This window comes from Orussus abietinus, unplaced genomic scaffold (genome assembly GCF_000612105.2).
Source record: "Orussus abietinus isolate OABI.00-Male unplaced genomic scaffold, Oabi_2.0 scaffold8, whole genome shotgun sequence".
Lineage (NCBI taxonomy): Eukaryota > Metazoa > Arthropoda > Insecta > Hymenoptera > Orussidae > Orussus > Orussus abietinus.
The window spans coordinates 1,493,095-1,515,614 of record NW_019395997.1 but is presented as its reverse complement, the minus strand read 5'-3'; the positions used below and the strand labels follow the sequence as shown (position 1 = coordinate 1,515,614).

Sequence of the window (22,520 nt, the reverse complement as noted above, 5' to 3'; positions counted from 1 at the left end):
GCTTTTCCACGGTGGACGCGGTCCGCGACGCCGAGCGTCATGGTCACGCCGCGGAAACCACCACGTGAGAAACACGCCGGCGAAATTACAGAGCCAGACGTCGACTCTGAAGCGCCGTTCTAAAGAAAGAAAAAAGAAACAAAAGAAAAAGCGCATCTACCATCCCTCATCCCGATCCATCGAGGTGGCGGGACGTTGCAAAAGGCGTCCGACTAAAGTCCCGCCCCGCCACCTCGGTCGATTCGCCCGCTGCGGCGTGACATTAGCCGCGAGCACGGGAGATACGCCGGGAAATCGCCGCTCGGAATTCCCCCCTCCGCCGAGTCCGGGAGTCTAGAGTCACGTCGTCGTGTCTCGCGTCCCGTCCCTCCCGCGAGGAAGCGGCCGGCGCGTATTCCGCTCGCGCCGCTTCCTGGTTGGCCGCCGGCCCAAGGGTCCTTGGGCCTATTGCCACGGCATTCGGTCACGTTTCTCGGAAGGCTGGAACCCCGCCGTCGCCGGCGTTCCCGTCGCCCGGGTGTCCTAAGTCGCTCCTCGGCGAAGCCGACTGCGTGCGTAACCGCACGGTGCGTAAGTAGGCCGGTTCCTTGTCCCGTTACCACCGAGGGACACGTGTCGTAATGATAAATAAAATATTACGCGTCATCGCGTCACAACCTCCCGCCTGGCCATTCTTCTCCTCTTCGAGCCTCCGACGACGACCTGGTCGCAATTTATCGAACGACAGGTCCCCAAAACGAGAAAAGTGCATCCCCCTCGTTGTTCCCGAAACCTAATCTAAAATGATATCGCTCTATGATAAAACGAAAATAAATAAATAATAAGCTCCGAAAAACTTCGAGTAATTTGAAAGATCGTAAATACCTTGAAAATGTGTCGTTTTAACGTTTTTGAGAGGTTCCGGGAGGCTTTGAATTTTTCTAACTGTCTAGGACTTCTTCCGTTTCTACAAATAAATTCTGAGCGTAAGTACTATTTATGTACGTGTATATGTATATATATAGAATCGTTCACCTCGCTGATCCAAGAGAGGAAAAGAGAGATGCGCCGTTACCGAGGCCAGGTAATAGTCGGTTGAGTAAGAAGAAAGCGACCTTGCACTACTTTCCTTCGTTAGATAATATCGGTAATGGTTCTTACGGGGAAGGAGCGAGCGAGCCTGGGCATTTCGAGGTTTACAGTTACCCAGCCGCGCTTCCTCGGCCTTTTGGCGGCCATCTTGGTATCCTCGTTCTCCAAGATGGCGGCCGTCGTTGACCCTCGCCTCGGACCTCTCGCCGCGTCGCAACCACGAGGCGAATACACGAGGAATGTGACAAACGCGCGATAAACACAAAGCAAGTGGAAAACAAACGGAATATTAACGCATTGTCGCGAGTAAGTCGCGTAAGCGAACGAGAGGAATGTCCATCCCGTTACTTAGCGGCGACTCGTCATTTCCTTCTTTTTCCTCCGTTCTTTCCTTTTCTCCCGTTTCTCCATTTCCACCCGAGACGACCCTCCGCGCCGTGAAATCCTGACTCCTTCTCAAGGACCCCGAATATCCGTCCACGACCGGCAAATAGAAAAAAAAAAAAAAAAAGTAGTATCAAATAAAAGACTCTCCCCCTCCCTCGTCGCGTCCTCTTTCTTCGATTCCCTCTTCCATCCCATCCTCCTTTCTCGTCCACGAGAGTCTTACGTAACGGCCTCGGCGACCCCATTATCTCGTAGAAATCCGAAGAGCGGAGTTTCGGAAAAGCGAGAAGGTCGACGGCCTTCCGAACGAGTTCTAGAGAGAGAAGAAAAAGAGAAATGGAAAAAACGATCGCCGGAATATCCCAGTGGTGGATCTAATGGACAGGATTTTTTTTTTCATTTTTTTTTTTTTCATTACAGAGATAGTTCTTGTAAGGAAAAATCGGGGAGAAAATTTGGGGAACGAATCGGTAAAGATCGAGAGAGATCCAAGGGCGGCGGGCAGTTCAGTGGGTCAAGGCTGGGTCAGGGGCGAGAGAGACCGACGTATACGGAGTCGAACGGTCGGCAGTGGAGGAAGAGAGAGAGAGAGAGAGAAAAAGGAGTCCGAGGTCCGCGAAAGTCCCGAGTAAAAGGCCTTAGGATCTCCACAAAGTTGCTCTCCTTGCGCGACTCGCGTCAGACTGGATCCTTACCGAATCCTTCCTTTCCTCTTTCCCATCCTAAAAATCGGAGAGAGAAGAAAGAAAGGTGTAACAAACAAAAAATGATTTTCTGCACTGAGAGAAAACAAATCGCTGATCCAAAGAAACATCACTTTGAATAGTCTCGATTGAGTACTCGAGATAATTCGAGCGGCGTTGTATTTTATCTTACTATAATTTTTCACCCTCGAATATAATTCAGAATTTTATTTTTTTTCCAAGAAAATGTTCGTGCTTTTTTTACATTAAAAAAAATTTTTCTTTAAATCTGGGCGTTAAGGGGTTAAGGAAGAAAACTCGAGGAAGAGCGAAGAAGACGAGGACGGGATCACCGAAGCTGGCTCCTGGGGCCTCCTCTGCTACCGCGCACGCGCCGGAGAGAGACAGAGAGAGGGAAAGAGACGGAGATAGCGAGATCGCTCCGTAAGACGTTATAAGTAGGCGAACGTAACTGTTTTATTAACCGTAAGCCGCGGCTACGTTTAGCCGCTTGCGTAATCGAAAACACGGAGAGTGAAAATCGCGGGCGATCCTACTTTCTTTCGGTCACCGAGAAGTTCCTCACCGAGAGGAAGAGGCGCCTCCCCTCGACATCCCTTCAACGCATCCACCCCCGCGACGAGGTAACCCGAAATTTTCCTATCAGCGACATAACCTCAAAACCGACTCCCTCCACCCGGCGATTAATCACCGAGAGCACCGCCCACGTGCTCTCGGTAATGGGCGCTCGTACCTCGATTATATCGATTCCTCATAATTCCCGGTAATGGGCGTTCCTTCTCGCCGGCACTTCCGTTTAACATCCGCTCGTTATTATCCATAGATTTCTCGCCGACCGAGACCTTCGACTCGGCGCGTGCACTCCGAGAAGCGCGCGTTTCCCGGAGTCGTGCTTCGTCGAAGAGCGTCCCATAAAGCGAGCTCATATTAGAGAGAGAGATAGGTAGAGGTTTAATGGATATCGACGAAGTTAATGGGACCTCTGGTCCAGCTGATCGAGCGCTAATCGGGCGCTGAAAACGACGGCGTGGCATCTTTTTCTTTTTTTTCCCCGCCGACTGGTTTAATCGGTCGGTCGAGAGGCGATCCAAGATGGCGGCGACGGCGTCGTCCAATCGGTCGGAGAAACGGCGGGCCCGATTCATCTCCCCGAGAGAAAGTCAAGGTCCGCGAGTTCGTTGACCACAATCGGTCCGGCAGGCATCTTCGGAGGAAAGTAAGACAGAGTGCGGCTCACTTTAAGGAGGCGTTGCTAGTCGATTACCAAACCCTGCGACGGGTTCCCAGGAGGAAGGTAAACGTTTGTCGCGTTGCGGGTACCCTTTATTGCAGTTTTACGGCCGAGAACCCGACATGACGAGTTCCAAACCACCCCTAGGGAGAAACCTCGAATAGGAAGTAACTGCGGAAAACTGGGCCACGGGTCCCAAACGGCGAAATAGCCCCCGAACGACCCTTTATTGCATGGGAAATCAGCGGAAGGGTGGCGTCCCCGGGGCGGCCATCTTGGATTCACCGCCGGCCGCCTTTCTTTACGACGCGCGTTTCCACGTCGTCATAAATTTCGGAGCACTCTGGCCCCGTGCGGCATCGTCTCGGCTACCAAAAGAGGGCCCACGGGGCCCCTCGAATATCTCCCCGTACTCTCAGGAAAGTGCACTTGCGAGCAACGCCCAAATTCGGGGTCCTTTTCGGGCATGCGCGTCTCTAAAGACCCCGCGAGGCAGGCCCGTCGACATGGCGCCCCGTCCTCGTAAAAAGGTCGGGCGGAAGCGCGCCGCGTAGGGGGGAAAAAAAGAAAATAAAAGAAACGAGAAAAGAGGTATCCCCGCTCCTCGGCTACGCGGGAGGGGGAGGACGCAGAAAAGAGGCGATCTTATTACGTATAATTACCCGCGAAGTTGCGCAACTTCGGGACGCCCGAGCGCCGCGTCCTGGAACGAGGAAGTGAACTTGGCGCCGAGAGCATTCACATCGCGATGCGTGGCCGCCTAGTCTCCCTGCGGGGGAATAAAAATAATCTCCCCTGGTTGGGAGAGAGAGAGAAAAAAAAAAAAGAACGGGGTACACGGTCGCCATCTTGCGAGGCCACCCCAACTTAGCCGCTTTAGTGCCACGCAGCGCGATCGCGCTTTTCGCGTACCGGGTGAAATTATTTTCAAAGTTTAATTATGTTTTTCTCAATTAATGTTTTGAGGTTTCGTACAATAATTGTTGAATTTATTTAGCGGTACCATTTCCCTCCATCTCATCAAAACCTTTCGGTCAAAATAGGTATACACAAAATCGTGGTAGAAATAGTGTTAACAACCCCTGGCACTAAAGTGTTAACGGGTGAAGCCGAAACCATCGCTTCCTCTCTTCCTCCCTTGCCCTGGTTTTTCGCCTGCCCCATATCCCCCCGTTACCCATCCAATCTATCGATTGAAACCAAATAATCCATTACACGTGTAGGTATACATATCCGTGCAAGGAATATAAAAAAAAAAAATACCATCGAGGGCCTTCATTTTCGGCGAGACGATGCACGTCCCGTCCGCAAGGGGCGCAGCCTGCATTCCATTCCGACGTCTTTGAGAACGCCGCGAGTCTTGACGGGGGGAGGCAGGGACTTCCGATCGCGCGGGGGGAGGGAGAGAGACGGAGAGAGAAGAGCGCTCCGTGCCCGGACAACGATCCCGCGCCGCTGGGGCCAACTAACGGGACGGACCACCTCCACCGACACCTCCGCCGCCGCCGCCGTCGGCGTCGGCGACGACGCCGGGACGCTCGGCGTCCTCTTCCACCGCCTCTTCCTGGTTCGCCTCCGCCGCCGCCCCCGGGACCCTAACCTAGCATCTCTCTCGGGAGCGGAACCACTCGCGGAACCGCGCGAGTTCACCTACCCGGTCGACGAATGTACACGCTTATATCTATACGCGGGCGTGTTGGCGTGAAAATATTCGCGTGAAAATGTTCGCGTGAAAATGTTCACGTGAAAATGTTCGCGTGAAAATTTTCGCGTGAAAATATTCGCGTGAAAATGTTCGCGTGAAAATGTTCACGTGAAAACGTGAAAATGTTCGCGTGAAAATGTTCACGTGAAAATGTTCGCGTGAAAATGTTCGCGTGAAAATATTCGCGTGAAAATATTCGCGTGAAAATGTTCGCGTGAAAATATTCCCATGGAAACATTAACACGAGAATATTCACGCAAGCGTAGATTTTATCGTAATCGAGTCCCGGAAAGATTCGGAGGTCGATCGGCACCGACGCGATTCCTGGGACGTTCGTACGGGCAGGTCTTCGCCCGGTTGTTCCAGGCTGTCCCAAAAGAGAAGACTCGGAGGAGGTCGCGGCGAATCAAACGTCCCCTGGATCCTCCCTCAAAGGCTCAATAGAGATTCCATCCTGTCCATTGAATTGCCGGGTCCTTGCGGAAATAGCGTACCAAGGATCGAGGATCCCCGGAGGAGAGAGGAAGGCTCTCGAATAACCGGGCCGGGGACGCAGCATCCGTGCAACCGATCCCTACCATTTGCATGGTCGATCGGGCGCACCGAAATCACCGGCCGTGATTTTAGCGCACCGGGGAACGATCCGGATACGCCGGTAACTGGTGACCCGCAAACGACGCCGGCGACCATAACCGAGGACGGTCATCGTGAACTCGAGTTCTCGTCGAGTCGAGTACCAGAGGTCGTTAAAACCCCGGGGAAGGTAACGGGGAGCCATTGGGTCTCCGAAATCCCGGAGCGTGGATAACGAGAGCAGGTTCGAGGAGCCGGGAGAAAAGAGGGAGGACGCGCCGCGTCGATGCAAATTCGGGGCCCCCTCGCGTAATGTAACGAAGCGGAAAGACAGGGCGGACCGGTCCTCTCCGTCGGGGCCCATAAATCCCGGACAGGGCCCCGGATTTCGCGGGGGGTGAGCGCGTCGCGCTAAAGTCCCGGCGGGACCCTCGGTCCACGGAGGCGCCGAGATGCGTCCGGCTAGATTACCCTGTTACGTCCTTCGGCGTCGCCGTGCCTCTCATCCCGGGTCTCTTCTCGGAAGGGAAGTCGTACGCCGGACGCCCAAGGATTTTCTGTCTTCCCAGAACCGGCTACACGGTTAAACGGGTAAAAAGAAGTCCCACCTCGTACAATCGCCCAGGCGAAGTTTACCCCGATTACTAGTAACGCATACGAATTCGTAATTAAAACAATGCCCATTAAACGTATAGCTAAAACTTAAGCTTAGGTCCCTAGGTTCTAGATAACCCCGAGGAGAGGTCTTTTACCGCGAAAATAAAGGTACGCGTCCCAAATGGTTGGCGTAAACCATGGTAAACTGAGCCATAGTCCCGAAATCATTGAGATGGGCGACCGCTGCACCTCGTTGTTCCCATTCGAGGCTCGTTTCTCTTTTATGCGCCGAAAATCTGCATCGGGTGTGTTTAGGCCTCCCCTCCTTCCAGGAGCGCGATCCTCCGGATGCTTCTTCTCATTTCTTTTTATTTCTTTTTTTTTCTTGTTTCTCTAAGCAGAACGCACCTGCAGGGGCACATAATGAGCCAGGATTGATGCAATCACCGGGCAGACGAATCCGTGAAGGAGGCTCGAGGTCCCATATCGAGTATCTCGGCCGGCTACCCTGCAGGGGGTGAAGGAAGACCACCCTCCTCTCTCTTTCAGAAAAGACTGGCCGAGAGGTGATTTTTTGCCGGTTTTTCTACGGTGCGCCACAATAAAAGGGTCTTTTTCCGGGTCTCGGTCGTTTCCCCTCTTTCTCCACAAGGGATCGGGGAAAATCCAGCCAAGGGAAGAAAGAACCTCCCCGGACTGGCGGGGCATTATGCGCGGATTGAGAAAAGGGCGAAAAAAAATCAGAAAGGAGGGATCGAAGGAAAGAAAAAAAAAATATACGAGAATCCGATATTCAGGGCGAACTGACCACGCAAAGATGGAGAGAGAGAGAGGGGGGAGACGCGATGCCCGACTTTGATGCGCTTTTAATATCGAACTCCCATTTTGCGTTTTCCGATGACCCCGATGCACCGCGAGTGAATTGCAAGGGGGAATTTAATTCACCCGCACTTCCGTTTCCAGGTTTTCTCTCCTGATGCACGCAACTGAGTATTCCCCTCTAATGGCTTAGATAAGCGAGGCACTCCGTAATGCCATGTGACTTTGAAGTCGCATGCCCGTATACGGATATTCGTTAAGTCTTATCTAATTTCCCCGGCGAGACCCTTAACACGGCGATCCGACATCGCGCCACTCTTGTAACCAAGGAACCGGCGCAAAAAAAAAAAAAGAAGTGTAAATCCGTAAACATTTTAACGTACAACTATTAATATAAATTGTAAACTTCAGGTTGTGGTAAGTTTTGAGGTAATTTTTGAAAAAAGAATGGAGGGTTAACGTTGATTAAGCGAAAAGAAGACGAGGAAGCGTGTGGCCCTTCTTCGACTTTCCAAGATGGCGGCGCGTCGAGTGGCCCTGTCGGCAGGTCCCGGGTTTTATTGTTATTTACCCTAGGAAGGATGTAGACGAGTCGGACAAAACGCGAGAGACAAAAGGAAGGACGCGAGAAGGGAACAGGGCCGAACGGGATGCGGAGATTGGGATCTGCTCCGGATCGGTGAAGCGGAAGCGACCAGAGCCGGCCGCACTTCCGAGCGCCGCCCCCGCGCGAGATCGCCGACGCGAGAAACCCGAGAGGACGCGATACCCTCCCGGGGCGAAGGTGCGAGAAGCTTCGCTCGATCGCTCGCGAGTGCCCTACTCGCCCCTTCCACATAATCGCACATAATCTTACCTACTAACCGCGAGAATCCGTCCTAGTCCGACTCTGGCTCCGCCATCTTCCAAAACAAAACTCATCTGCAACCGTTTGAACGTCGAATCGGGTGAACATTGTCACTCTCGATAGATCGATACGTCGAGCTTCCCGAATCGCGGGCAGTGCTCTCGAACCCTCACTTTGAGGAATTTTCAAATGATTCCTTTGAATTTCATTGTAATTATCGCGATACTTCATTATTTTTACGATATAATGGCACGAGTTCAAGTCTCGACTCGAATGTTTGACGAACATGGAAAATTTGCACCCCTGCCTCATGAGACTCCCCGCCCCAGGCATTGGGAGACCGGTGCTCTCTCTCGCCCCCGCATGAGCCGTGAGTGCGAGAGAGAGACTCTTATGCGGGCGGTATACGCGAGGTCTCTCGGCTCATCCCCTCCCTCGCGACGCGGCCAACCGATGAATTTGGCGTTCCTCCGGGGACCACGTGGTTGCGCGTCGTCTGCCGATGCAATGTCGGGAACGAGTTGATTCCTGTATCGTTTTTTTTTTACGCGCGTTGCGATACGTCACAAGTGTTATATTAATAAATAGTGTCTAAAGTGACTCGAAAAATGGCCCAACCAGGATTAGAGAACTTCGGGAAGCGGAAATATTGCGATGACAGGAGCAGCCGCGTCGGAAACTCGTAAGATAATGCACAGTATCGTTCGAAACAAAATACGGAAATCTGGCCTGACAAAGAAAGGCCCACGAGTTGTGACAAACCGATCTGAAGGTTGCGCCGGGTTCCACTATTTATGCTAGATGATTTCAGATACTCTAATCACGGTTGGGTGGAGTGTCGATCCCGTAGACATCCCAACAGGTGTTATTACTTCAACGTGCGAAGCCACTGCACAACGTGGTCGAGGCCCGTGTCCAAGCGAGTCCAATTACCAATTTTCACGCCCAAACCGGTAAATATCCGAAAAATCGACCTTATCCTCACGAGACTCGCTTTACCTCGAGAACGAATATCAGATCCCTCGAGTCGTTCCGTAATAAATTCGCATCTGTTACAATGTGTTGTTTCGCGCGTTTCCCGATACCTTGTATCGCCGCATCGGCAAAAGAATCGCGCCGTACGTTTCCATGGGTTTGAATATATTACAATATGATTTCTAGAAGTCTCACGAACGCGCCCGAGCATCGTTGTAAAAAAAAGAAAAGTCGGCAGCTGAACGTGAAATCGCGAAGGTGCGGTAAAAATACCAAATACTTAAAAACTCCCTTTTTTAGGCCTTCCTTGAAAGTACACTGGACAACGAGCCTCCTATGATCGTGTCAGACAATGAAATGGGCCAGACCGTGTCAAGGAAAAGAAAGAGGAAAATAAAGATGAGAAGCAAGGCTCGTAATAACTCGTCCTCTGACGAGGACTCTCCACGGTTCCTCGAGGAGAGCAAATTCTTCGAGATACTGTCCAGGCTGTACTACTGTCCGAAGGAGCAGCCCTGTGTCGGAGAGCTGCACCTCGAAGAAGACCCCAAGAACTATGCGAACCCACCTACGAATTTCTTAGAACTCCACTACTCCGATGGCAGGTCCACCGATGGCGAAAGGAGCTCGACTTCCTCGCAAACTTCTACCGAGAGCTACAGTTGCAGCTGCAGCTGCAGCTCGTCTTCGGACACTGTAATCACGAAGGATGGTTTTGCACAAGTGTACAGCACCTCACCCTCCGAGGATGACTCAAACTCGGGGACTAAATTCATAGTGCCCAGGGTCAAGCCGATATTGCCGGAGGATCTCTTGGTCAAAGAGAAAAAACGCAGACGAGTAAGGAGGAAGATTGTCGAGGAGGACGCGGAAGTTTGCGAGGAAATTAATCCTAATGTCACGGTGCGAGAGATGTACGGAATTACGACGGTCAATTACGACCCTCCGCCTCAGAAACTGCCGGTAGGAGTGAAATTGGATAATCTGAGCGAGAGCAGTTTGGCTAGTAGCCAAGAGAGTCGCGAGTCTGAGAATTGTTTGCCAAAATGTCCTTCGTTGTTGGGTTTCGGGGCGGTCACGTCGTTGGGCGTGAAGGAACCGATTTTGAGCGACCCCGACTCGGACGATTGACTCGATCTGACTCGATTCTACATTTAATTTATTCCATATTTTCATATTCTCATATTTTCATATTCTCATATTTTCATATTCTCATATTTTCACATTTCCATTTTTTCGATTTTTCATCCACCTCCTTTCAACGCACCGACTCTTGTTTATCTTTCCACGTTTTCGGAGGTTCCTTTAGACCGACCAACTCGAAGGACAATTTCAAGCAATCACGGATAACCGACCACCTTTTACTTTTCCTTTTACTTAATATTATCTTTTCGAGCCGATTTACAAGGTCAGATTTTATTTTATCGCGCGACTTCGGCCTATATTTACTTGGCAGAGTCGTTAACGTTAACCGCGCTAACCGACTTGTTCCTTACGGACGGTGTAAAATTTTCTTCCTTACTCACCAGTAACCGGACAGAAGCCGACAATTGGTTCGAACTGGTAGAACATCCTCTGGAGCACATTGTAGCACCTCTCGTCGAAGCCGTACATCTCCCTCGATCCGCGGAAGGCACGGTCTTATCACAAAACAGTCTACATAATCTCGATTAGCTCCGCGCGCTCGCGATTTGCGTAGACATTTCTCTACGCATAATTTCACGGCAAATCGAAAGTCGATCGTGAGTACGCGGCGACTCCCAAAATCGAACTGATCGTGGGAACAACGCATATCAGTTATCAAGGCCTAAGGAGAGGGGATAAGCCCCTAACTTCGAATTATGTTGATAAAGGATGCTTCGATGTAAACATTGCGAAAGGACGAGCTCCTTCCCCCACAACAATATTGACTTGCGTGTTCTCGCTCGGTAATTCGGGTCTTACCCATTCGACTGCGAAAGGCCCAACGTTTGGTCGACTATTGCCTGCACGGGTCGGGAATTTCGCCCGTACGTCAAAAGGGCTCATCAGCGAAAGTGTCTATGACCATATCTATCTCTAATCATTTATGAAAATGATTTCCAAGCTTTTTTTTTAATCCGTACACTGAATTTCTGCGTTTTTTTTCTGTCTATGTCGAATCTTAATCTCTAAGTGCTCTTGGGGGAGCGGAGTGCGTTTTGCGAATATCGCAAGTATTACTAGTATCCCAAGTACAATATATATTTAAAGTATCGCAAGTACTGCAAGTATTGAGTGTATCGCAAGTACTACATGCATTGAAAGTATTGAGTGTATCGCAAGTACTACATGCATTGAAAGTATTGAGTGTATCGCGAGTACTACATGCATTGAAAGTATTGAACGTATCGCAAGTACTACATGCATTGAAAGTATTGAGTGTATCGCGAGTACTACATGCATTGAAAGTATTGAAAGTATCGGAGCCCGCGAGTACCGCGAGATCAGTAAGGTAGGAGTGCCAGGGCAGAGATACAGGTGCAACGGTGCGACGCGGCTCGAGTGCCCTCTTTTTACTGTTTTCGCTATAGTCCGGTAGGTTGGAAGGTAGGTAGGTAGGTAGGTAGGTAGGTAGGTAGGTTGGCGGAGGAAGGCGTACCGTACCCCTGGTGTACGTGCAGTACGCACTGTACCCGATCCACCGGATTCGCCGGATTCGCTGGATTCGCTACAGTCGCTCCCGCTACCCTCGGGCGGAATTCGCGGTTCAAGGGAAGGTACTTGGCGCGGAGGCGCTACTCGAGCGAAGTCCCGGAGTACCCTCCGCGGAAGAACGCGAAAGTATCCGTAGAAATGCAGAGTCGCTCTTCGGCGCGAAATCTTTAGAAATTCAGACTGAAAGAAATCTACGCTCCTAAAAGCTATCCTCCACGTAAAAAAATTCCCCACCTCGAGGCTCTACCTCTGTATACTTGGCGCGAAGACGCTACTCTAGGAGTCTGCGAGGTTTCCCTCGCGTCATCCCGATTTTATTCCAAATTAATCTTAGAAATTCAGGCCTCTCAAGAGGTACCCTTGACGTAGAGATCCATCGTCTCGAGTACCCGGTGTACTTGGCGCGGGAGCGCTACCCATATGGTCCCTTGCAGGCTCTTAACGCGATGGGACGCGGCGATTCGGTCCGCGGTCGCCGCCACCTCGCGAATTCCGCCTGGAGGACGCGGCCATTCGATTTTCTTTTTTTTTTTTCTTTCTTTCTTTCTTTCTCTTTTATTTTATTTCGCCGTTTATCTCGCGCCGACTAGCCGGCAAAAATCGCGGCCGGTTTCCACCCGGCATATGGCAGACGTTACCTCCGCGCGAGCGTTTACTCGACGTAGCGCGCCGCCGAGAATTGCCTATCCATTAGCGCGATGGAAGTCCCCTCGCCGATGGGGTTCTTCCTCCCCCTCGGCCCCCTCTAGCCCCGTAACATCTCGCGAACGATGCGAAAAACCTTCTCGCGGGACATTTCGCCCCTCCGGGAGGGCATTCCGGCCGTTTCCGACCGAGTGGCGACTTTGTTAAATCGCTTCCCGCCGCGGAAGCGCGTCGCGGGCGGCAATAAAGAAATCTCGCGATTTTTACGGCCGGCAAATTGGACTTCTTTCGACGGCGCGAAAAGTTCCCCGCAAGGACGAATCCGTTTCCTGATCTCCTCGTGACGAGGAGTACCGTTTCTTTCTCGAAAATCTGACCCTCGTCGCGGATAATATCGCGATTTTTCAGTCGAATACGGATCGACGCTTCTGCACGGAAATCCAAGATGGCCGCCCGAAGGGACGCTCGAATGGCGCGAGGTGGGTGAAGTTTTATTAAAAAAATTCGTAAAAATTGAGAAATCCTCATCGGTGCTGGGGGATATTCGAGGAGCAGGACTCGACTCGTCCTTTTTTTGCGGCGAGGCTATTCCCGCTGCTCTATCCTTCGTGGGAGATGTGTAATTTCGCGTAGAGCGAGACAAAGACCCCGGAGACGGGAATCGCGATAAGATCGTCCAGCCGGCCGTGAACTTTGCACCGTGAGAGGATTTTTCCCCTATGTTAACAAGCCGTAGAAGTTCCATAACCCCGGGACAATGAATCTACGCTCCCGGGACTCCCTATCGTCCTGAGAACCTTTCGCGGGACGCCAGTCTCACGTCCATTTTTCTGTCGCTGCGGGTCTCAGGCGGGAGGAAGTGGACGCCCGGGGTGATAAACGCGACCAAACGAGTCGGCCTCCTTCTTGGAGTATTAACGCGTTACCACGCCGGCGTTACCCGATGCGACGACCTTTTACCAGTTACCTCGAGATTCCGACTTACGAAATCGACGCGCCTCGCAAAGGTTCACTGACTGCGCGCTCCGCGAGCGCCACGCGCGTCATCTGTCATGGGACAGCGGAACTCGGTATCAAACTCCACTTCCTACCGACACTACTCTATACGTAGTATACCTCACTACCTACAGATGTCACTACCAATATCTGAAATTTGTGTAACTTATCGGGTGACTTTTCTCGACACACCTCATCACCTATTATCGACTATCGTTAAATGTGAGGTTATCAAGGGCAGGGGTGTGTCTTAGTTTCCTAACAGAGCACGCCACGAGTCGCATCCCCCTAGCGTCTTCTCTCGTACCGACCGAGTGTCGGAGGTTTAGTCAATAAAAAGCTTCCCGTAAAACCGCAAAGAGAAGAATTCTACGGTGGAGGAGCGAAGTCGGTAGCGACGCACGCGATGCATCGCGTGAAATCGGAGTCGCGCTAGTAGAGGTTCGGAAGAACGGCGGATCGCTATCAATCGCTATGCCTAGAATAAGCCTGGCGAAGAGGCTCATTTCTTAACGCTCGTCCGTGCTCGTCGACGCATCGCAACGGGGTGGAAGCCACGGTGGTGGAAAAGGGGTTGGCGCCTCCCACGTCGAGGATAAGGTCAAGCTTTGTCGAGCTTTCCTCCGAGATGGGCCGACGCGCCCCACCCCGAGCCACTTGGTGAATTTCTCGCCCTGACACGCTCGAACCATTTTTTTTTTGTTTTTTCGCGCGCGAAAATAATAGGGGCAACATCCTCTCTAGGGGCAATATATACGAGCGATCAAGGAACTGTCATAACTTACGAGGTAAGCGCGAAGCGACGGAGCGACTCGCCCGCCGCCCGAGAGGGCTGAGAGTCACCTAACCTTTACTTCAGTTACTTCATCGTTTACCGCCAGGTAGCTAGATCCGTTGTATAACTGAGATCTCATATAATTAATGTTTCAGAGATGTTAGAGGCGTAATTGAACGTTTATGGGCGCTCGAACTAATATGACGGAAGAACGGCCGAATTTAATGTTCGGTCCTTTACGAGTTTTATTCAGCAAAAGGTTTCTGGAAGAGTTGCACTCGGTGCATGCTCTGAATATTTAAAGACCTGTTTATTCTGTTTTTGCCCAGCATGTACGCGCTGCAAATGCAAACTGCTTGCCAAGGGGAGGGTAGCGGGGAACCCGAAGATTCCAGTAGTCTACAACAAGAGCCGGCTAGGCCGGCGACTCAAGATTGTAGCTCCTTCGATATCGTTAGAGCTACGCAGGTGAATAGGGTGATAACGTCTATTTGAAGATGGGTTTTATACTGGAATTTAATAATAATTACATGTTCTGCAGTATGGAGCATTGGACCGTGTCACGGAACTGGTGGAAGCGGGAGCAGACGTGAATCAACCGGATTCCGAGACGGTTACATTATTGCACTGGGCTGCGATAAATAATCGTAGGGAAATTGTTAAGTATCTGATCGCCAAAGGAGCCGTCGTCGATGCGATCGGTGGGGAATTGGCTTCGACGCCTCTCCACTGGGCTACGAGGTTGGTCACCTCTTGATATAGTTAATATTAAGATAGCATCTGAAAAGTATGTAACTATTGAACTACTTGAATTTAATGCTTCGTTAAATTTTTTCAGGCAAGGTCATTTATCCACGGTTGTGATATTAATGAGAGCAGGAGCTGACCCAACGCTCAGAGACTCTGAGGGCTTTTCCTGCATACATTTGGCAGCACAATTTGGCCACACGGCCATAGTAGCATATCTAGTCGCAAAAGGAGTGAATCCAAACATGCCTGATAGAAGTGCCATGACCCCGCTCATGTGGAGCGCTTACAAAGTTAACAGGTGAATAGTTACAAATTCCTGTCGATTCGAATACTTCGATACCAACAAAATGTCATTGTTACAGTTTGGATCCTACTCGTCTCCTGTTAACTCTGGGTGCATCGCACTCCCTCACAGACAATCTGCACGGGAATACGGCACTACATTGGGCGATTATAGCAAAAAATCACACAGCAATATCTACGTTAATTCAACACGGAGCAGCTCTGGACGTTCCAAACTTCCAGAACGAAACTCCGCAGACTTTGCTCAGTCCTCACATCGGAGCTGCTTGGCTCGGACACAAAGTCAGCCAAGAAATTAGAGAGAAGCAGGGCAGAACGAGAGCATGGTGTAGAGATAAGGTAAACTAACCCAAGAACTCATAATTTACTCTGCTATAGAAAATAATCTATCGGACAGTAATTCAGATTCCTTTCCAGAGAGTCCGGTGGTACTGCATGGTTAGCACCCCATTCATCCTGTTTTACCTGATCGGCATGGTTTTCCAGAGTGGATTGGATTATCTTATGAAACTAGGTGCCTTCCTCACTCTGTACATAGCAGTTTACTTAGCGAAGCATTTCCTCTATGACGAAAGACTGTTCCACGTCCTGCCCATGTCCATCTACCTGGCGACTAAGGTGAGTCGTCTTAACCTAATTAAGAAATGACATCTAATCAGTCCTCGTTGCCACAAGAATAACCTGTCACTTCGAGGCTATCGATCAGTAGAGCACCAATGTATCTTATCAGGGAGAACTATTTCACCCGATAAGCCATCAGGATCCAGTCTGCACTCGATATTCTCGATTACGACGTATCAAGCGTATCCCCAGATCGCTTATATCAGTTTCTCCTGCTTTAGATGTGGATATACGTGACATGGATATTTTGGCTAGGCGTGCACGCGGCCTGGTATTTGTGGCTGCTTTTGGTCAGCGGTTCCGTTCCTCTGTGGATCTGTTTCCTGCAATCTTGGCGTGGAGATCCTGGGGTGATAACGGCCACCCAGGAGGACAAATTGAACGTAGGTTTCTTTTTCGTCGAGAGTCCACGTTATCGCGTTTCCCTTAACTCATTGATTTTCCTTTTCCTTCGTAGACGATAATAGAGCTGGCCGAGTCGGGCGGCTTCGAGCCGCAGTGGTTCTGCAGCAGCTGCTTAGTCAGAAGGCCGATCCGCTCGAAGCATTGTTCCACCTGCGACCGCTGCGTGGCGCGATTCGACCACCACTGTCCCTGGGTAAATAATTGTATCGGTAAGCAATTGTCATTGTCTTGGAGCACCCTCCTCTCCTCGAGTTACCTACTAGGTGTAAGCGACCCTCGCTTGGAGAAATTCCTACGACTTCCGGCTCCTCTTTCCAGGGGCGCACAATCACAGGTACTTCCTCGGCTTCCTCGCGTCCTTGCTTGGCCTCTGCATCGTCGTCCTGTCGGCCAGTGTCCAGTATTGGCAATTCGAGTGCTGGACTAACTTGACCAGTGGTCACAGCGCAGGCAATTACCTGGTCGCAGCTGCTACCTGCGATGCGTGGGTGGTGTGGGTCGCAGCGAACACCGCACTCCACTCCTTCTGGGTGAACACCCTTTTGGCGTGCCAGTGCTACCAGGTGAGTCGTAACTTGTCGAGAAATTATTTACAGATTGGTAAATCGTCACCCTTATCACATATTATCAACATATCCATCTTCCCCTTAGATCATGGTACTGGGCATGACGACGAACGAGCGCATGAACGCTGGCCGTTACAAGCACTTCAAACAGGGCAATCCCTTCCATCGAGGGGCTCTTCAGAATGCTGCCGACTTCTGCAACTGCAGTTTCTGCGGCCTAAAGGCGAAGCCCAGCTCCGACTGGCTGCACAGCTTCGACATCAAGCAGAGCGTCGAGAAGTTGCCTCTCCTAGCTGCGAAGGACAACTTCCAGTACGTCTAGGAAATCTCCAAATCCGAGTTTCGGCGTCTCCTTGGACTTGGACCGAAGCGATGCTACTGCTTCATCAGTGGGCCGCTTCAGGGGGGACGATTTGTCCCGAACCCTGTAAAAAATGCATCGGGTTAGTGGAAGGCGGATTAATGTTAACGCGAGAGATAACTCGGATAGTTCTCCGTTGACCAGAATTAACACAGGGTGGGATGTCGTTTCCACCCTTTGGGATTTCTATAGCCATCAGAAGCTGACACCATATCACGCATGCCTCTGATAACGGGTCGTTACGTCTTGAGGAACATGGCAGGACAATAATTACTGAGGCAATTAATTGCAACCGGTGATTGGTCGTCTACTGATGGGAGGCAATTCGGGGATCATGTATTATTTTTTTTTTTTTCTTTTCTTTTCTTTAATACAAGTTATTGGAAACTGGTACAACTCATTGCCCTCCCCTGTGGGCCTCGACTAATTCATCCCGATAATTTGTGTCCGATTTTCATTGCGCCCTTGACACGTGCACTGCTGACAATTAACGGAACATCGAAGTTTTCTCTCGGTACGCGCAATTAGCGATCACGCCCGAATATATCCGTTATTGCCATTGAAGACCAATTGTAATCGAATATCTCTCGATCAATGTTCCGTCGACGTCTCAAGGGAGATAGGAGAGACTTAGCGAATTAAAAAGCGGCGAGGGAGGAACACCGCTTTTTAACCCTTTACTTTTAACTTTGGTTTTACTGTGATATCGCGTATTATCCTGACAAGAGTTCAAAGACCTCCATTCGGAACTTGCGAGTTAGGCACGATCATGGCAATAAATAGTCTGCAGCACCGGAATCCAAGCGGGAACGTCTCGTTAACGTCTGCTTTTGATTTTCGTCTCTGTTGTTCTTCTTTTCTCTCTTCTAATTATTACTGATAGTCGATTAAGTTAAGGATTAAGTTCCAGGAGTGTACCGACACTCCTGATAAGACTCACCTAGTGTGATTATACACCAAAAGTCAGTGTAATGCGACGTTTAAATGCGCTTAACTATCTGCAAGGATTTATATGTTATTTATTTATCGCCCCCTCTTTGATCTTTCTATACGCCTACTTAAGTTTCCCGCGCGCTTCTTCAAAGCTTCCGGAGCGTTACTTTTGTATCGTAATTGTATTTAAAATGCGAACAAATCGTCCAGCGGACGTTTCAATCGAATAGCTCTCGAGGGATCGATCGAATTGTTCGCGTAATCGTCTCGAAGACAATTTACGCAATTAAAGGACACCTCGAAATTGGCCGTCGTTGATGCGTTGCGAATTCTGTATATTCCTCCGACATAACAACGCACAAACCCACAGAGTGATGCGATCGGTTAAGAACAAAGGAAAAAAAAAAATTAAACGCGAGGACAAGAAACGACAATTGGCAAAGGGCAAGGTCGTACTTAATCGAGAAACTCTTTCGAGGGTGAGAAATAATCCATTTCCGCAAACGTGATCACGTGGCTTGTAAATAGGAATTTTCTTCGAGAGCGTCTAACCTGTATAAAAAAAGAAAAGAAAATAGGGAATGGATAACGTAAAGTTGCAACGATAGTCTAGGACCTGAAGGCGACTACTCTCTGTACTGTACATACGCGAAATCGAAATTCTAAATGTCCTAGTCGTGACTATACTTGAAGACTATACCCGAGAGCGCAATTACCATTAGCCGTCGTTATGTCCTACAAAATCGTGTACCGCATAAAACTCTCGCAAAAACCGGGATCTCGAGGATTCGACAGAGCGTGGAATTAATCCTGGCGATTCGCTGTCGCTTATCGCGTTGCCTTATCAAGGGGCGAAAACGCGGGGGAAGAAATATAGATCGCTCGCCACGTCGAAGTCCTCTGAGATACTTTCTTTTTTTTTTCTTTTTTTTTTTTTTTAATAATTAAGTCCGGGGACTTAATTTCTTTCTCCTCGTCCTCGATATTCTGTTAGCTCTAAGTAACGTAATTTTTAACCAGGGATTAGATGTCCCTTATCACGTCGCGAGAAAAGACATTAGAAAAAGAGGTCCCTTCTCGCGAATATCGGTAGCAGACATTTTTTTTTAAGCGGACCCTTCACGTTGATATATTTTTAAAGGTCTCGCCAGGCGGGTAAAAGGGATCTTTTTTTTTTTAACGCGACCCCTGATTATTGTTAATAGCAACAAGACCATGGGTAAGCCATTAGCGGAGCATTAACGAGCGATTTCCGATTTGCATATTGGGATTTTAGCACATTACATGAGTGCTCTCTCGGCACTGGTTTTAAGGGGAGAGAGAGCACCGGTTTTAAGGAGAGAGTGATATTCTTGTACGTGCGCGAGTATTTTTTCATGATCCTTGCGAGGACGGCTTTTTCCATGTTCAAAGAAACCAACGACTAGCTTACGCGCTCTCTACATTCCATTCGCCATCGAGAATTCTTAAGGAACCCCTTAAAAACCCCATAAAAATCCCCAAAGTCCCAGAATTTCCGCGTAAAAAAGTCAAAGTCGAGTACCACGTGGAAGAGTACCTCGAGGTACCTTCTGCCGACCTTGCAACTTCTTCGAAGTCTTTCGTCCCCTCGGCGAGCTATACGTCGACCACTAAGCGCGATCGCTCTTTACAGTATATTTTTTAAAACTAAGCCGCGTAATCCTACTTCTAAGCTCGTCCTTAAGTGCACCTCCGACATTCGTTCCCCTGTGCGTGTGCGTGTATATATATATATAATATATATATATACCTTTTTTCTATGTTCATTCACAGCGGCAATGTCTATTATCCTAGTGTGTCGCTTCCGTAAAGAAACCGCGGCGACCGCCGGACATTTTGTCGGCTCGTTTGTGTCCCGACAATGAGTTTGTCCGAATCTCTTGCTACATGGCAAGGAACACGCCATTCTAAACCTCTTTTTAGGATAATCCAAACTTTTGCGCCGCGTCCTGGAATTTGTTATCAGGGTGTACCGTAAACGGAGCTCGGTTGTAAAATCCCCAAACGCGTCGACGGTAATAAACAAAAGGTAGCGTTAAAGGAAACGCGATATCTGAAATTAACTGGCGATGTCTGTTGACTTTTGTCAATTTTTTCCGGGACAAATTGGTAATTGGGAGACGAGCTCGAAATGTCCGGCCTTTACCTCCGAACGTCTCTAATTATCCGCGACGTGCACTTTTGCACCGCTTTAGGAACACCAATGCGAATTCGAGACACCTACGTGTCCACGCTCCATATCGACGTTAATACCGATTATACTTAAAAGTAATGAACAAACGATATCACTTGTCGCCGTGAGATTCCTACTTTTGCGCGGCGAGGAGGAAATCATGTCGTAGATAATTAAAAAAAAAAAAAAGAAAGAAGAAAAGAGAGATTAAACGACTCGATGTCTTATCTTAGCGTAACCACTTTCTAGTCGAATTGATATTGCGAGGGGGATAAATTTATGTACATCGCCGTTAATTATTGTACGCGTTAGCGCTCGTTTCTTGTCAATTGGCGGTGTACGGACAATTATGCACTGTCCATGGACCTTGTGTAAATTAACGTCAGAGGGTCGGTGCAGCTCGTGCAAAACGCTGTACATTATTCTCGTGGACTTTCCTCGAGTCGACCTGGTCTATATACAATAAACGAATAAATAAATGAATGACAGATTATATTTAGCTTGCGAGAGTGATAAGGGGAGGAAAGGCCGCGCCCGAGTTTAAGGGCGTCGCTTGATGTAAAGATCGCCAGGATATTATCAATTGTACCGTGTAAGTCAGCGTTACGAATATTAATAATAAATGGTTCGTCTATTATGTCTCCTGTTTCTTCATTTTTCCGGTACCGTATTCATTATGTTCGTTCTAGTCGTTTAATCGGGCAATCTCGCATCGGCACAAATTGGCCTTTAATTCGGGGCGAAAGAAGACATGACAAGCTGTCAAGTTGACAGCGTTGACAGTTTCTTGTTGGGCTTGGTTCGCCACGCGTTCTCGTTTTACTTTCGGTTTCCCCGTTTAAGCGTTAATTCATGGATAATGACTGTCGAGGAGGAGTATCACTCTTCCGACACCTCGGAGCCGTCGAACGCGTCCCTAGCAACCGACCATGGTTTCACTGTCGCATCTGAAACCAATGAAAGCAACCTAAAAGGTGCCGAGATCGTGGAGACGAGTACGCTAAAAAGAAATCCCAATTCCTGGACCACGGTATCGTGAACGCTGAATTTTCAGGGAAACGATGCACCTGTCCGCACTGCTGTGCAGTTGGAAAAATAACCACGGCGAGGAAAGCCACGCAAACGTCATCCCAACGAACGAATTGTCCCCCGGAATTGGGAAACGCGAACGACAATCAAGAACGGAGGATACCGACGGAATTCCCTATTCCGTGCTGCTGTCCCGTGCACAGTCTGTAAGGACGAATGAAAAGTACTACGCGAGTCGCCGCGTCACTGCCGACCAATTGCGCTACTTATTTTCCAGGAACACCTGCGGCATGCCGTTGAGGCACAACCAAGGTAATCGAGAGGCTTCCACTAGCTAAATTGAGTGAAAGCGATAGCCACCGTGTACAAAGAAGGAACTTTAGACATTTCGCAGACGCAACGAGCACTGTGGTACCGACAGCACTGGAGACCCCCTGAAGGAACCGCGAAGGAAGGATCACACCCTCTGAGGTCAAAGAAAGACGATTGCGACTCCAAGGTTTGCGCAATTAAAATAAGAAATATCTACCCAACTCCTAGACAAAGGCCAGGATAAATCGTTGTATCATTACGCGGGTTGATTACGAGGTACCCGAAGGGACGCAGGGTATACCGAAGGAGAGACCCGGAGAGGAAGCAAAGCTCGTCACCTCGGAAGTGAAGATCCCAAAGCGGGAGAAGAGAAAGGAGGCTCCCGGAAATAAAAGGGAGTCCATCCAGGAAGAGACCACGGAGAGGATAGACATTTACTATTTCGACCACGGGAACTCGGCGTAGGTATAACTTGTATAGATTGATAGTAAGTGAATATCCTTTCTGGAGGGCATTGCTTATTAACTAGGTCGTTATATCGGAGCTCTTCGTCCTCTCCTTAAAGGTACTACCGGACGACCGACTCCCCGCCGATCGTCGCAGCGGAGAGATTCGCGGAAAAGGCGGACTACAACGCCACCCGGTTCTGGGCCGAGATATTCGGCACCATCCACGTCGGCGTGGCCTTCCTGACCGCGTTCATCCTGCAGCTCTTCAGGTTCCTGCTCTTCAGTATCACGAGGCCCTTAACAGTGGGGATGGTGCAGCTCCTCGCAGATTACTTCCTGAAGCCGTTCTTGTCGATCCTGTTCAATGCGGTGATCCAGCCGGTCTTGATTCTACTGTACAACGTGGCGACCTCCTTCAGGGACCTCTGCGAGCCCCTGGCCGAGGCCCTGGGGTTCTTCCTCAGGGAAGTGGCTCACCTCTTCAGGGCCTGCAGGCTGGCCGAGGTGAAGAACACCTACCGACCTCCTGGTGAGACCATTGGACTCTGCAAATGAAGAGAACCATCAGAGCACCCACCCTGAAGAAGTCGACCCTG

At 49.7% G+C, this 22,520-nt stretch overlaps 2 protein-coding genes across 3 annotated transcripts in view; one reads left to right on the top strand and one right to left on the bottom strand.

Annotated features, from left to right (window-relative positions):
- The window catches only part of LOC105699518 (transcriptional regulator ovo), a 45,651-nt gene extending 34,966 nt beyond the window's left edge, over positions 1-10,685 (bottom strand). The window contains exon 1 of the mRNA XM_012424577.2: positions 10,436-10,685. Within this exon, the coding sequence (XP_012280000.1) occupies positions 10,436-10,523 (88 nt within the window). The 5' untranslated portion in view covers positions 10,524-10,685. The remainder of the gene's footprint in view (positions 1-10,435) is intronic.
- Positions 10,686-13,632: 2,947 nt separating this feature from the next.
- On the top strand, positions 13,633-20,771 carry LOC105699447 (palmitoyltransferase Hip14). 2 transcript variants are annotated; one of them, XM_012424434.1, is made up of 11 exons: positions 13,633-14,014; positions 14,157-14,260; positions 14,331-14,469; positions 14,543-14,742; positions 14,840-15,049; positions 15,114-15,393; positions 15,472-15,672; positions 15,897-16,058; positions 16,133-16,289; positions 16,399-16,643; positions 16,732-17,086. In XM_012424434.1, exons 2-11 carry the CDS (start codon positions 14,184-14,186, stop codon positions 16,966-16,968), a joined length of 1,908 nt encoding a protein of 635 aa, XP_012279857.1. In that variant the 5' UTR covers positions 13,633-14,014; positions 14,157-14,183; the 3' UTR covers positions 16,969-17,086. The 2 variants fall into 2 exon arrangements, with proteins under 2 accessions (XP_012279857.1, XP_012279856.1); XM_012424433.2 differs by having other exon boundaries at positions 16,399-20,771.
- Positions 20,772-22,520: the final 1,749 nt, after the last annotated feature.

Excerpts from the sequence above, each read along its gene's own strand:
- LOC105699447 (XM_012424433.2), top strand. The coding sequence starts at position 14,184 with ATGGGCGCTCGAACTAATATGACGGAAGAACGGCCGAATTTAATGTTC. Across the intron at positions 14,261-14,330 it reads CGAGTTTTATTCAGCAAAAG|CATGTACGCGCTGCAAATGC; the intron begins GTTTCTGGAAGA and ends GTTTTTGCCCAG. Across the intron at positions 15,394-15,471 it reads GAGCATGGTGTAGAGATAAG|AGAGTCCGGTGGTACTGCAT; the intron begins GTAAACTAACCC and ends ATTCCTTTCCAG.